At 35.3% G+C, this 15,102-nt stretch overlaps 1 protein-coding gene across 1 annotated transcript in view; it reads right to left on the bottom strand.

Moving 5' to 3' along the window:
- Positions 1-1,053, bottom strand: part of LOC135834800 (uncharacterized protein in vnfD 5'region-like) — a 60,688-nt gene extending 59,635 nt beyond the window's left edge. The window contains exon 1 of the mRNA XM_065348766.1: positions 815-1,053. Coding sequence (XP_065204838.1) covers positions 815-868 — 54 coding nt within the window. The 5' untranslated portion in view covers positions 869-1,053. The remainder of the gene's footprint in view (positions 1-814) is intronic.
- Positions 1,054-15,102: the final 14,049 nt, after the last annotated feature.

The raw sequence follows: 15,102 nt of genomic DNA, 5'->3' as shown, positions 1-15,102 counted from the left end.
TCTTCAATGTATAGAAGTTAGCAGTATAACTAGTACTTATTATTAGTTAGATCACCAAAAATAAGTAGCCAATTTTGGATTTTTGAAAAATCACCCGAAATTGAAAAATTGATTTGGACAGCTAAAATTTTGGTTTGGGAGTTTCAGGCCATTCTTTTTCCAGCTCTTCCCAAAAAAATTGTACCTCTTCAAATCGGTGGTGGACCTTTCAAGTGATTCTTATGAATTTTAGAAAAGCACATTCGAAAAGAATTTGGGTAGTTTTCGACACCTAGCTCGTTGAGGGCTAAAATTCTGAAATTTTAGCTTTCATATCATTTCTGTTAACGTCAAATTTTCGCCTTCTTTTCGCTCGATCGTATTCTTGTACATACGGTATAATTTGAGTTCGCCAATGGCAACAATATTGAAAGAAGTGAAAAAAATTGCAACAACCCGGTATAAAAAAATGTTGCTTTTGGGAGAGGGGGTGTGGCAAAATTCTTCAGGCGTTGCCGCGCCATTCCAAATGCTCGGTAGTAATTTTAGCTCCCGTCCACCCCTGCCTAGTTCTTGCCAGAAAAGTCCGGTTTTTTAAAAGAAATTGTACAATGTTTCCATCCACTAGTTCCATCGGTAATTTTTTTCTTCGTGAAAAAATTTTGCCCATGTTTTATTGCCTGTTTGAGCTTTTTTGATGACAGTCCTGAGCTGCCTTTTCAATTTAGGTGGGTATTATTTTAAAATGTTTTATATTTTTCTGATCCAAAAAATTACACTAATACCCAATGAAAAAAGGGTAAGTACTCGTAGGTAGGAAATTTGAAAAACTTACGGCTGTTGTTAATGAATTGAATACGATAAGTACTGTTGAACACAGTTTCACCATTGCGTCTGTGATAAATTAAACCACGTTAATTAATAATTAACTATAAGTACATAGGTAAAACGCGCCGTCAAAGAAAAGGAACTGCGGAAGATAACTGTGTACCAGGTACCTAGTGGGTTGGGTACTGTAGGTATAACTGACAAAATAGTGGTAAGATGGTATGTTCTATGTTCTGTAGGCATAATTATGATGATGAGCTCAATCATGGTAGATGACCAATAATATCAAGATGTTTGAAAAAGATAATACTTAATTAATAGAAGGAATAAGGCACCTTTAGGTATTAAATTTCATTGCGAGTATTTCTAGTAACCATGAAGAATGTTATCTGTACGCACTTATTATCGATATCATCGATAGGAGAAATATGTAGGTGGTAGGTGGTAGGTGTAGGTACCTAAGACGTGGCCATGTCCGCTTCCAGGAAATAAACATTTAAAAAAATTGAAATCATGCTGTGTAAGCAAGTGCAAAGCATTTAGAATGGGTAAAATATTTCCTGTAGGACATGATTCTTCCACCGGCCCTCCAACCGTGGTTTCATTCCGGTAACGGTTCCGTCGGCCGGTCGGCGTCGGTCGGCGTAATCCTCGAAAAATTATACGCCAAGATGTCTCCAGCAATCGAGATTTTTCTCTCCCTTCTGGAGACGGGGAAAATGAAACTTGGCTAAGAAAAGTTTTGAATGGGATCCGGTTACTATGTTGAAATAGTGAAAATTACCCATACTTTTTTTCATGCATTATTGGGGGAAGAAGATGTGAGGGAGAGGTAAAAAGTAGAGAAAACGCTTGAATTTCAAAGGAAATGAACTATTTATAAAGATTAAAGGTATATATTAATATACTATGAACTTATCTTAAGAATTGCAAAACGTTTTCAAACTGTAATAGGTAGGTACTTTAAATACTGAGGGGGTCAGGGCGCTTTCAAATTTTCAGTAGGTATAAATGAGGGCTCAATTAAATGGAAGGGCTATACCTACGTCAAAGTGAGTCATTGGCGTGTTGGGTCCAATTTGCGAAATTTTTGACTGATTTCTAATTCACACGAGTAAAATGTGATTTTTGAACGCATAGGGGATTTTTTAATTGTGTGAGAGGAGTAGAGGGGAGCGGGGGTGAAATGTGGAAAATTGTAATTTGAGAAGGAAATTTCCACCCTTGTATGTATCGGATTGGTACCTATTCATCAAACTTGGTATAAAGGTGAAGATACTTACAAATTTTTCTGACTCCAAATGTGACCATTTGAAGACTTTTAATGGTTCTGTTATGCGTCAGTTGTCATTTTTGTGCGGACGTGACGAAATGATAATTTTTAGATTTTCAACAAGTTTTACGCTTTTTGGATTTTACTTTTTTATTTTTTTATTTTTCAAGTTTGGGAGGCTCCAAAATCGTTCTTTTTCTGCATTTTTAGTCTCCGCACAACGGTTCTTTTTTATTAGAAATATTTTTCACCGACATGATTATTATAAAGTCATTGAGTTACTGAGGATGGTCTATCAAGCTTTTGGGTAGAGAAATGGCGCATGGTTGTTTCAATTTTGATTGAGTAGCGGAAGTCCTCATTTTCTGCTCGAAAACTTGGCTTAGGGCCTGAGAAATGAAATTTCAAATGAATTTTTATGCCAATCTACCACATGCGAGTTTTTCTCTCAAGTACCTACCTAGTTCTGTCGGCGATTAAACTAAAAAACTGTAAAGTTTTGGATTAGGTACCTATGGCGATGGTCGTCGATTGTACAAGCGGATGGAGAGCTTACGAGATTTTGAAATTCATCAAAACTGGTTTGGTCGTTTTCTAGGTAGGTAGGTACCTATTTACCTAATGATATTAATTTTGAATCGATTTTTTTTTGCTCTAAATTTTGTCGTTTGATTAACTTGAAAGCTTTGAACTTTTCAATTCAATCATTTATTGCGTATGTTGGCACCTTTCGGCTTTGTATGTACAAGTTAATGTGGGTAGGTATACATATGCATCTTAAACTTATTTATAAGCATAGTGTTAACAAAGGGGATAAAGCGTTATAGATTTTTGCTGCAATGGCGTCAATGTTGGATTGTAAAGTTGTTGTTTTGAAGTAGTTTACTGTAAGGTTGTTTCCATTTTGTGTAGGGTAAGTACTGATGGGATGTTTCTTCTGCTTTTATTCTTTTTTTCTTCACCATGACTCCGATGTCAAGAATGGCTTATGGGGATGTCCCCCCCCAGCCGTATTTCATTCGGCAATTCGACAAGTTGGGTAAAATTTGGCAACATTTTGGATAAGGGCCTGTCATGAAAGAAAACCCTGTTTTTTCCTTTTCGAAACACAAATTTTCAAATGCTTCTGCGCTCGCTTCGCTCGGGCTTGTTTTCTTTACTTTTTCAGTGCCAAGAAGTCCAAGATGAACATTTTTATGAAAAAATTAATTTTTAAAAACAAAAAATAAACTTTTCAAAAAAAATTTGTTTTTATTCCTCACCAAAATACACACAAATGTTTAAGAGCTTGCGCCCTCGCTTGGGCCTGTTCTGTTTTCTTTTTCAAAATCAATTTCTTCCAAAAAAACATCATTCAAATTCCAACATTTTAAAAGCCCAAAAATGAACTAACCTCTTCATAAAAAAAAAAAAAAAAACATTGTTGTTATGCCTCTAGAAGAACAAATTTTCAGAACTTTTAGCGTTGCTTCGCTCGGGCCGGTTCTCTTTTCAAAATTAAAAATGAACTCCTCGCATTAAAAAAAAACTTGTTTTTGGGCATCTCAAAATAACAATTCGCAAATCACTCGCCCTCGCTTCACGCGGGCAAATTGTTTCTTCTCTTGGGTTGAACAAATTTCACATATGAGTCCTCCAAAAATCCAAAAAATAATATTAGTAATAATAATAATACTTTGAAATTTAATTTGAAATTTATTTGAGTAATAATAATAAACAAGATTTCTATCACGCACATGCTTGACGACACTCCTATGCCAGTGGGCGAGCGGAGTGCCGGATTACTATTGATAACCAGGGCTCGGATATTCTTTCCCTAAAAAATCCAAAATATGCGCTTAAATATTCCCTAAAAAATGCCAAAATATGCTCTAAAAAGTAAAAATATTCCCTAACGATATGGGTATTGTTTTACAGGAAAAATCAATTCCTGATACGATTTTACTAATATTATTGTGTAATAAGTACCAAGAATTCACAAACAAAAATGGAAAACAGAGCGTTTTAAAATTACGAAAAGGTAATTCTAATTCCATTATTAAAGGAATAAAAAACAAATAAAATGAACAAAAAAGTTGTTAGGTACAAGAGAGCAATTGCCAGTTTCACAAATTTTTCGGGAAAAAAATGAAAAATAGCCAAATACTAATTTGATGCAAAAATTTGAAATTGAGCAAAATATTCCCTACAAAATCGCTAAAAACGTAAAATATGCTCTAAAAACGCAAAATATTCCCTAAAAAATGCCAAAAAATGCTTTTATATGCTTTTATCATGAAATATGCTAAAATATGCTCTAACAAATCAGGCTCATTTTACTTGAAATTTCATGAATCGTGGAGATAATTGAAAAATTCCCTATCCTCTATGCATACCAAAAATATGCTCCAGCATAAAAATCCGAGCCCTGTTGATAACAAATAAAAAAGTAATAATAATTAATAATATCAAATAATCGCAAAGAGTGAGAGAAAAATAACGCAGACATCAGCAAGAAAAACAAAATACAACAAAAGACTGAAGAATACAAAAATAAAGCAAAAAATGAGAAATAAATAAATGAGAAATATTTACCACCCCCCTCCCTACCAAACGATGAGGATCTAAGAGGCAATGGATAAGTTGAGGAGGCGAGAAGCATATGGCGTTAAGTCACACTTTTTTTTTTTTTTTTGAGTTAGCATCACTGTCTTTGGTAAAATTCAACGAGGAATCCAGTGGTGTAGGTTTCAAAGTGCCAAAGTAATTTTAAACGGGTGAAAATCCACAAAAATGTTTTGAATTGGCCACATATGGTAGTTAAGTCCGGGTAGGTTGGCGCAGCAAAAGGCAATAAGTCCACCTTTTTTGGTACTTTTTCGTGTTTATTTTTGTCTACCTGTAAAATAATGCCTCGACCATAACAGAAATGGATTCTGTGTTAAATTTCGATATAGAAGACGTTTTGGTATTTATGTTTTAGGTGTTCAATAATGAAAAATCCTCAAAAATGTGTGGAAACTGCGACAAAAGGCAATAAGTCCACCTTTTTTGCTATTTTTATTGTGTTTATTTTTGTATAACTTGTAAAAACAATACCTCAACCATAACAGAAAATATGGATTCTACGCTAAATTTTGATTAAGAAAACGCTTCAGTATTACGTGATTATGGTGTTAAATATTGAAAATCAGCATAAATTTCACATACTGAAGCAAAAGGCGATAAGTCCAAACAAAATTGCCCCCAGCGCCCCCCCACATAATTTTTCAAAGTGCAAAATATGGGGGATTAGTTACCAGAGCCGGCGAAGTAAATTTTTCTGATGTGTCGCAAAAAAATTACATATGAGAAGCGTAGCCAAGACCCCTCCCCCCATAAGCGTAACTGGACCTTTCAGTAGGGTGTGTCAGTTTTTCATGTAAGAAAAGAAGGAGGAGGGTTCAAATTTTAAAAATATTGAATTCGACATTTCTTTATTGATTTTTTGTGAACAATTTAACATACTTGGGAGTGGGGGGGGGTATATCACGTCATTTTGCCGGCAATAATCGAATTTTGAACGTGATGTGTTAAAAAAATTTGAAAAACTAATGAATCTGTTCAGAAAAAATAATAAATTTGCATTTTTCATGTGCTTTGAGTATTATGAGTTCCCATTTCTAGAATTTTTCTATTTGGTTTTCATATTCTTAAAATTTTTGAAATCAGTATCTCGAATTCCAGACCAAAGCGAGGGCAAAAGCTTTAGAAAATTTGTGGATTGAAAAATAGAACAACATTGGCCCGAGCGAAGCGAGGGCTAAAGCTATCAAAAACTTGAAGTTTCAAGAAGCAAAACAGCTGAAATTTTGATGTGAAAAGTCAGTTTTCCACTACTGACATTTTTAAAAGTCTAAATAAAAATACTTTCCAAGCACAATCATGCAGAATTTGAGAAGTAGAAAATATTAATGTAGCCGGAGCGAAGCGAGGGCAAAAGCTTTTGAAAAAAATGAGAATTTTGAGGCCAGATCGGTGATTTTGTCGGCAAATTAACAATTTTGCTACCAAATTGACGTTTTTTTTCAATTTTTCAAATTTTCTCCTATTTGGCGACAGATTTCTGATATGTCGCACTTTGCGACATATGCGACAGTGCTAACGCCGGCCCTGTTAGTTACTATGAGTCTGCTCTTTCATTTAAGACCAAGTTTGAAAAAATTGGTTGACCCAGAGCTTCACAACAGTTTTTTGCGTTTTTCTCCAAAAAAAAAAAAGAAAAAAAAGTGACTTATCACCATATGCTTATCGCCTCCTCAGTTGCAGCTGTACTGAGGAGGCAGGTCGTCATCACTCCGGATCAATGTTGTCACCAAGCAACCACACCCAATTGACAATGAAAAACGCGATCCGCTAGCGAATCCGCTGGCGCGGCGGATAGCTAGAAAGTCCTAATACGTAAGTCGCTGGCAAATTCGCTTTTCGCCATTAAAATCGCTATCTGGAGTTCTTTTCGCATGGTGGAAATCACAGAGCATTTTTGTGGGTGAAAAGCAAAATCTCTTAGCGTTTTTGAGAGCAAAAAGCAAAAACGCTATTTCAGGTATTAATTTACTTCAGCGCTTCGCTTTTTTGCTGGCATTTTGGTGATGCATGTTACCATTTAGAATAGTTTAGCTACAAAAACATCTTCTAAGGTGTTGCTGTTGAATTTTTCGCAAAAAGGAACTTGAATTAAATAATTAATTCTAAAACGGATTTCAATTCAGAAGGCTGAAAAACATCTACTTTGATGCTTCATTTGACAAAGTTGAAAAATTTCATTTTTTCTCCATCTCCCTCCCTGAAGATTGATTCTTTAGTTTGCGATAAAAATAAAATTACAGTTTTCTGACTCAAAAAATCCAAGGAATTACCTGATAATGCGAATTTCAAAGCTCTATCCTTTTTTTTTGTGAGGATTGTGTGTGCCTTTAATTTTCAAGTGAAGCTGTTGTCCATTTTTTACACTTTTTTGGGACTAAAATTTGAAGATTGTCTTTGACTCAAAAACCCCTGAAAATTTGACTGCTATGTGCCCCAAATCGCTTGTCTTTTCCTCTTAATAATTGTGTGGATATAATTATGTGCTTAGGTATGCAATTAAGTACATATCTTTTTTTTAGTGTGAAGCACTTTCAGTTTCAGAAACCCATGAAAAGCAGCATGTTTTTCTTTTTGCTGGAAATGTTTCACAAATGACCAATTTCTTTTTTAAAAAAATATTTCACTGTCATAAACATATCACGTACCTACTGTTCAAACATATCTCAAAAAATTTGAAAAAATATTGGCTATAGATACATACATATGTTTGGGTGGACAAATTTCTCGAAATCGATAAAAAAAAATTACCTCCCTGAATGAGGATCGATTGCCATATATGCTGAATTTAATACCAATTTCTAAACCTGCACCAGTGGTGTACTCCTGTAAATGAAGTTGACAAACATCCCTTGCATCAGTACCAGATTAGGGGGGGTAGGAGGAGATCAGCAAGAACCAAACTAAACATCCCAGAGAAAGTAGAGAAGAAAACAGGTTCCATCACTCTTCAGTTGGAGTGTAAGGGGGAGATAATGACTTTGCTGTGAACTACAACATACTACCTAGGTGGCCTACCCTACACATTCATATTTCTGCTAATTGTGGTTGTAGTTTTGTCACAAAAGGAATCTTTTTCTTTTGTTTTGGTTACTTGTTCCAGCTACCACATGCGAAAAAATACCAGTGGTACTTTTTTGGGTACCACTCATGACCACTGGTATTTTTGACAAAATAAGTGGTAACTCAGTGGCAACCATCTGGTAAATGATAGGGCACTACCAGTGATCACTGATACTTCAGTCAAACAAGTGGTAACTAAATGGTAACCACTGGTAAAAAGAAAAGTTTGTACCAATGGTGAATACCAGTCCCACTGAGGTTTACCACTGGTCACCACTAGTACCCGCTGGTGAATACCACTGATACTTAAGAGTTTTGAAACTAATACGGCCACTCATTGTTTGTTTTAAAACTTTATTAACGGGTATTAGGCCGGATTACAAAAATAAATTTTGCTAATACATATTTCGCAAGAATTACATCTAGCTTCTTCAGAGCAGTGTACATCAAAATGAAGAATAAACTTTGCAATTATAGCCTCGATTTCATCACGCAGTGAGTCGGTTTCGGTGGCCAGTGGTCACTTGAAGTCATTTAAACAGATCCGGGATGAGAGTATTTGATGAGCAGGTCATTTATCATTTCGATAGTCTTCGAAATGGAATTCAATTTTGAAATTCTATCTTACTACCGCGTATGTGATTGAATTCCGAATTAAATTGAATTTTCGAAAGATAATCTGAATTATCTATTCGTCTCGATAGTCTTTGGCACGTGCTACATAGGTGAAAGCTCAAATTTTAATGATTTTTAATTTTAAAAAAAAAATTGTTGGATAGCCTTCGAAATGGATATTACATTTCAAAACTCCATCATACTACCGCGTACGTGATTTAATTCCGAATTAAATTGAATTTTCGACAGATAATCTGAATTATCTATTCGTCTCGATAGTCTTTGGCAAGTGCTACCTACGTAAAGGCTCGAATTTTAATGATTTTTAATTTGAAAAAAAATTATTGAAATTCTGCTCATTGATCACATGGGTGCGAAAGCGTAATTTTTTTTTGCAGTCATGCAGTGGTGGTGCTAAGAAATTTTCAACAGTGATGGCAAAACGAATTTAAAAAACGAGGTCCTCAGGACCGGGCAATAGGGTTCCCCTGTTGCCTGGATCGCTAGATTTGTTTTTTGTTCACCAGGAATATTTTTAAAATCCACTAGAATCTGAATTCTTGTACTAGGGTAGTACATAGCTTTTGTAAATGGATTTAGGATTTTACTGAGTTTACTTAAAGAGAAAAACTTTTAAAAGTTTGTGTGAATACTGAATAGTGTTTTAAAGAGACTACTACAAGAGATTTGAATAACGTCCGAGAACTAGATTTTCGAGAATCCTGCTTGTAATTATCTAAATTATCATCATTCATAATTATTCATTCATAACATACCTTAAAAGTTAAAACTAAAAGACGTAGCGATTTAATTACTTTCAAATTTCAAATCAAAAATACAAAAGAAATCTGATATCTGAACTGAAATAATTAATTTTAAAAACGAAACCGAAAAACGTAAATAGTTAAATATAAATACTATTGACATTATTGACAATATTAATTGTTTTTGTTTCATTGTCATTCGTCTTAGGCCTATTTCTGAAATTCTGAATACTTACACCAATGAAACTATGAAAGCTGTTAATTTGTAAGCTCGTTACCTGCGTACGTACGTTATCTCGACTGTACCCCCCTCATAGGTACGATACCTACCTACCATCTCACTGTACTCTATGTACACTGTCTGTACAATGTATCTCGAAATAATATATCATTCCATTATTGTGTAACGTTGTTGTATGTTCGTTTCTCTCGATAGCTATCTCTACTCTATCTCATTACAAGTGGCGACCCTTGACAAATTTTATCTTGTCAAACTTTGCTTTAGCGTTATTTTGCGCAATTTTTGTAATTTTTTCGAGCAATTTTTTTGCGTAAATGCGTAAATTGTCGTCATAATGGCTCCCAATGATGATAACGCGTTTATTATACCAAAAATTGCTAAGTTCACGTTACCGGACTTCACTTCAAATGATCCGAAAACCTGGTTCTCAGCTGTTGAACATATTTTTTCAACAAACTCCGTAATACAGAAGAGGAGAAATTTTCCAACTTGTTGCAGCACCTTGACGGCACACAACTTGCTTATATGTATTTGCGATATCATTGGCGACCAAACTAATGAAACGAAATTTACACAGGCTAAAGATCGCCTCATCTCCGTCCATGGTAAGGGTCGTTCTCAAGAAATCACTTCTCTTCTGAGAGATACAACCATCGAAGAAGGTATGAAACCGAGTATCATACTTACTAAGCTAAAAAATCTTGCCGGTGCTACCTTCGATAATGATTTGTTGCGCAAAATATGAAAAAAAAAAATACCTCAGTGAATCAGAGAAATCGTATCCGCCACTTAGTAGGGGTACCAAAGCGAAAATTATCAAAACAATGGCATCGGAAAGATATAAAATTTTTGCGATATTCCTTCGAAAGGGGACCATTTCCCGACCCCGAAACCACCATTACATTTTTGAGATCGAATTGCAAAACCGATCCAGGGGTTCCCAAAGTTGTGAAAATTGAGCACCTTGGTTGTCATCTGTTTTGGCCAATAAATCCTAACCAAAAGGGGGTAGAGGGGTGTTTGTGGTCTCAAATAACTCGTATTGGATCACTCTTGAAATATCTACCCATGACCGTTCTCATTTAGTGATTCCCGACATTTCAGTGGTTCCCAAAGTTGAATTTTTGTGTTCCAAGTTTTTGAAGTCACGCATTCAAACGAATATTGTCAGTACATAAATTTTCCAATCAAAAAATGTTTCAGACAAAAAAGTTACAAAATTTTATGACGAATTCAAAAATGTGTCATTTTTTTCCTTATCGTTGATAGGGGCAGAGGTGAGGGGGTTGGAACGTCAAAAAACGTGATCTAACAAAGTTGCATTCAAACCTGAATTTGAATTTCTCACAAGGTTTTACCGTTGAACTGTCCTCTTCAGTTGAACTTAAGATTGTTCTCGATACACGCCACCACAATCCACTCCCCCACGCCTCACCCCTCTCGCTGGAGCTTCAATAACTACTAAAAGTGCACTCTGAACCTGAAATAGCTTCACTTATATGAGGTTATGTTGCTAAAGTGTTGACTCCAAATGAACTTTGGATACCTCTCGATGCACTGGGCCATGGTATCCCCCCTCATCCTTCTGTTACTGCTCCATTATCATTAAAAGTAGCCTACATTTTTGAACTTGAAAGTTGTAATATTTTTACAAAAAAATTATTCTACATATGAAACAAAATGAAAAAAGGAAAACAATATAGGATAGGATTAGGGGTTGAAAACTGAAATAAAATTATTTTTGGTTTTTGGTTTTGGCCGCATTTATACCTATTTGGTTTCTGGTTTTCAGTTTTTTCGTATTTTTATTTGTTTTTGTGGGATTTTGGTTTCAGTTTTCAGTTTTTTTTTGCCAATTACAGCATTATGCTACCTTATTCTGGGTAGTATTGGTAATACATATACATGTATAGTGACAAGACAATCGGACCTTTTTTAAATCGTAAATTGAAGTTGCAATTCCCCAATTTGCATAACCCCCCTGGTGGCTGGCACTGTGTTTTGAGAAAAAAATCAAGCACCTAAATTATTTTTTTATTATTTAAAAAGATATTTTTGGAAATATAAGCTTTTTGAAATGAAAAATTTTGGTCACTATTTTTGCTCTTCAGGTAATAATGTTCCATAGTTCAAAATTTTCAATGTGGCAAACTTGAAAGATTTTGTAATTGGATAATTGTGACCTGAAAAAAATTCAAATTTTTTTTAAAAAGTTACCAGAATTTATTTTTTTTAATTCTTTTATTTTTTCAGTTTTGTATGCCAATTTTTCGATATTTTCAAACTCTCCTTTTGGGAAGACTGCGACACTGCGTTCCTCCACCGCACTCCCTCACAAAATAAGCTCTGGTAGAACTGGTGACAATTTATTCCGCTCACTTGACCTCAAAAATAAAAGATGGATGAGATTTTCTTAAAAATATAATTTTCAATCAATTTCAATTTTTTTTCAAACTTTATTCAGCAACTCGAAAATTGAAAATTGAAGTTCACATTTACAGAAAAAAATCACACTGAACATTTCATATTTTCTTCATGACTTCGAAGAACTCACTTTGTCAGCACTTGGCACTTTAGCAGCTATCTCATACGATTTTGTTATTTTCAAGCACACAGGTTACCATGTTACATGACTGTTACGAACAGTCATAGGGTCAAAAAACAGAAAAAACCCAGAAACTAGCAACGATTATTTCTGGTTTTGGTTTGTGGTTCACAGTTTTCCTTGAATTTGTATTTGGTTTTTAATTAATTGGTTATGATCAAATATTTTTTATTTTTGGTTTTGAGTTTTGCACGCAACCGACTTATGTTTGGCTTTTTCTTCGTTCTTAGTTTTTCAACAGTTTCAACCCCAAGAACTTACAAATGAGATGAAAAATTGAATAAAATTTGAAAAATATTTATCCATAGGTAGAATCGCAAACCTGAAAATGAAATAAAAGTGTAAACTTTTATGAAACTTAGACACCTACACAGTTGAAGAAGAACACAAATAATAGCTGAAAAATGTTCACCCACAACTTTGGAAACCCCTGGATCGGTTTTGCAATTTGACCTCAAAAATGTAAGGGCCGGTTTCTCAATTGTCGGTTAGCGGCAATTTAACTGCTGACTAGTCTAACCAACAGTTAACACGTTCCCCAATTGTTTAGTAGTTACTAACCAGCGATTTCTGGTGTCAAAAATTGACTGGCTGTGTTAATTTTTGACACCAGAAATCGCTGGTTAGTAACTACTAAACAATTGGGGAACGTGTTAACTGTTGGTTAGACTAGTCAGCAGTTAAATTGCCGCTAACCGACAATTGAGAAACCGGCCCTAATAGTGGTTTCGAGGTCAGAAAATTGTCCCCTTTCGTGGAAATATCGCGAAAATTTTATATCTTTCAAATCACCATGTAGCCGTTGGTATATGTTTTCTATCCATTTCTGGCGTGAAATATAATCTTTGGGTCAAAAGCAGACTTCCAGTGATTATAGAGGCTTAAGTGGGGGTGTGGGGGTCGATTGCGGATCCGTGCGTCAGAAAATATGTAAAGTTCATTAATTAGAGTCAACAGTGAGTACCACTCAGAGACAGATTCACACTCACACAGCTCAAGCGACTCTGAAACTAGCTCCATTTACGAGTACAGTGAAGAAGAGCAACTTGGCAAACGCAGAACCATAGTACCTGACATTGAATCAGCTTTCGAACCCCTTAAATTTTAGCGATAGTTTACAATTACGTGAACTATTTGCTGAAATCCACTCCTCAAGATCGATTTTGTTGTGAAAATTGCCAATTTACGGTAATTTTGACTTCAAAACCATCAAAAACCACTTCAAATCGCTTCAAAGGCCCCTTAACGGCTTTTGAAACGATAGTTTTGGGTTAATTTTACTCAGAAAATTTGATTTCATTCGCAGATTGAAATTTTCACCGTAAAAAACCACCCAGAACACCCCACGCGCAATTTAATTTGAATGTCCCGCTCAAAAATTCAAATTTCAGCTCACGGAATTTGAATTTCCCGCTAGAACGTTTGTTTCCATTTCCCACTAGCGATTCTATCGACCAACAAGCAAACTAAAACGACATTTGCTTGAAAAGTTTGTTTTCCTACGAAGTTTTGTCATTGCAATAACGCAAAGGCACAATTTTATCTTTTCCCATTCCCGAAAACCATCCAGTTTTACTTTGTCACATCGATGAATTCTAGTAAACAACCCCAAAACACATTTTTGCCAAAGACTGATAGCGTTCTGAAGCAACAAATGTCTCCGATGAATTTGCTTCAATTTTTGATGTAATTGGACATTCTACATGTTAAATTTCCATCTCTAATGCGCGATTAGCCGTTTTCTTTCATCGTACCGATTGCGTACTGTGTGTATTACTTTCTGGCAAGCCCAGTAGCGGTAGCCATTGAATGAGAAGTCGAATTGGAGAGAATGTAAAAACACAGGTTTACCAAAACAAGGTTTACCCTTATCCTGGGTGAGAATGAAGTGTACTTCAAGGAAAGTCCATTTTTAGGTTTACCTTTGGTAAATCTGCACATTAATTCATTGTATTGGTTTACTCTCGAGTAAACATGCACCCTAACATTCCTTGATCAATTTGTTAGGGTTTACTTCTAAGTAAACATGCATCATAACATTCCCTGAAATCAATTTTTTTTTGATAATTCAATTTTTGCTTGATTTTGATTTTGACAGATAAAATAATAAATATTGTGTAGGCAAATAATTATTTTATTTTATTTTTTATTTGAGCACAAATTTTTTCAATTTTTTTTTACAATTTTTCATTTTTACCATTTACGAGTTGATTTTTGATTTTGACAGAAAATTGATTTTATTTTAATCAATTTTTTTGATTTTTTTATAGAATAATGAATTTTTTGGACAATATTGTATCGTTGAGCAGTAGAAACTAGAAAGAGCATGGTCCTATTCGGCATGATTTTGTAATTATTAAAGAGAGGTTAGGTTAAGGTTAGGTTAAATGCCGATATGTTAATATTGAGGGAGGGCGCGAAGCGCCCGACCGAATAAGTGCAGAGTGAGCGAAGCGAGCTCTTGCTCCGAGTGCGGCCCTTGAGGGGCCGCGAGGGCGCGAAGCGCCCGATTCACGAGGAGTACTCGCGTAGCAAAAGTAGGAGATACAGACACGCGCGAGGCGAAGCTGAGCGCGCCCCCCAACACTGAAAACAAAATCTTATCTTACCAAATGCATGAAAAATTAAAAATTTTGTCTGGGTTTACTCTCGAGTAAACATACATGGTAACATTCCTTGAAATTTTCGTCGGGGTTTACCCCTAGGTAAACCTGATCGTAACATTCCCTAAGGTACACGTTATTCTCGCCTGTGGGTGGTTTACCCGGAGGTAAACCAGAACATTCTCTCTAAATTGACGCGTGTAGCCATTGAAGGTAAGAAATGGCTCCCGATTCGTTATTTCCACCAGCTCTTTTAGCGACGTTGTCAATTTTGATCTATAATGAATACGAGACGTTACCAAATGGACAGTGTGTATATCGCGTATCGATACAGAGAATATTTACGAATTGGAACTTGGAACTCTGGATTAATGAATCGGTAATCGTGCAGTTATTGCAAATAATAAACAATAACGAGCTCTGGACAGCGTTGTGAAAACGAAATGATTTCGTTTTCGTTTTTCGTTTTCGTTTTCAATTTTGCAAAAATTACGTTTTCGTTATATAACGTTTTGTTTGGTTATTTA

The sequence above is a fragment of the Planococcus citri genome, chromosome 2 (genome assembly GCF_950023065.1).
Source record: "Planococcus citri chromosome 2, ihPlaCitr1.1, whole genome shotgun sequence".
In the NCBI taxonomy this organism is placed as follows: Eukaryota; Metazoa; Arthropoda; class Insecta; order Hemiptera; family Pseudococcidae; genus Planococcus; species Planococcus citri.
The sequence above is the reverse complement of the archived record's forward strand: the minus strand, read 5'-3'. Positions and strand labels throughout refer to the sequence as shown.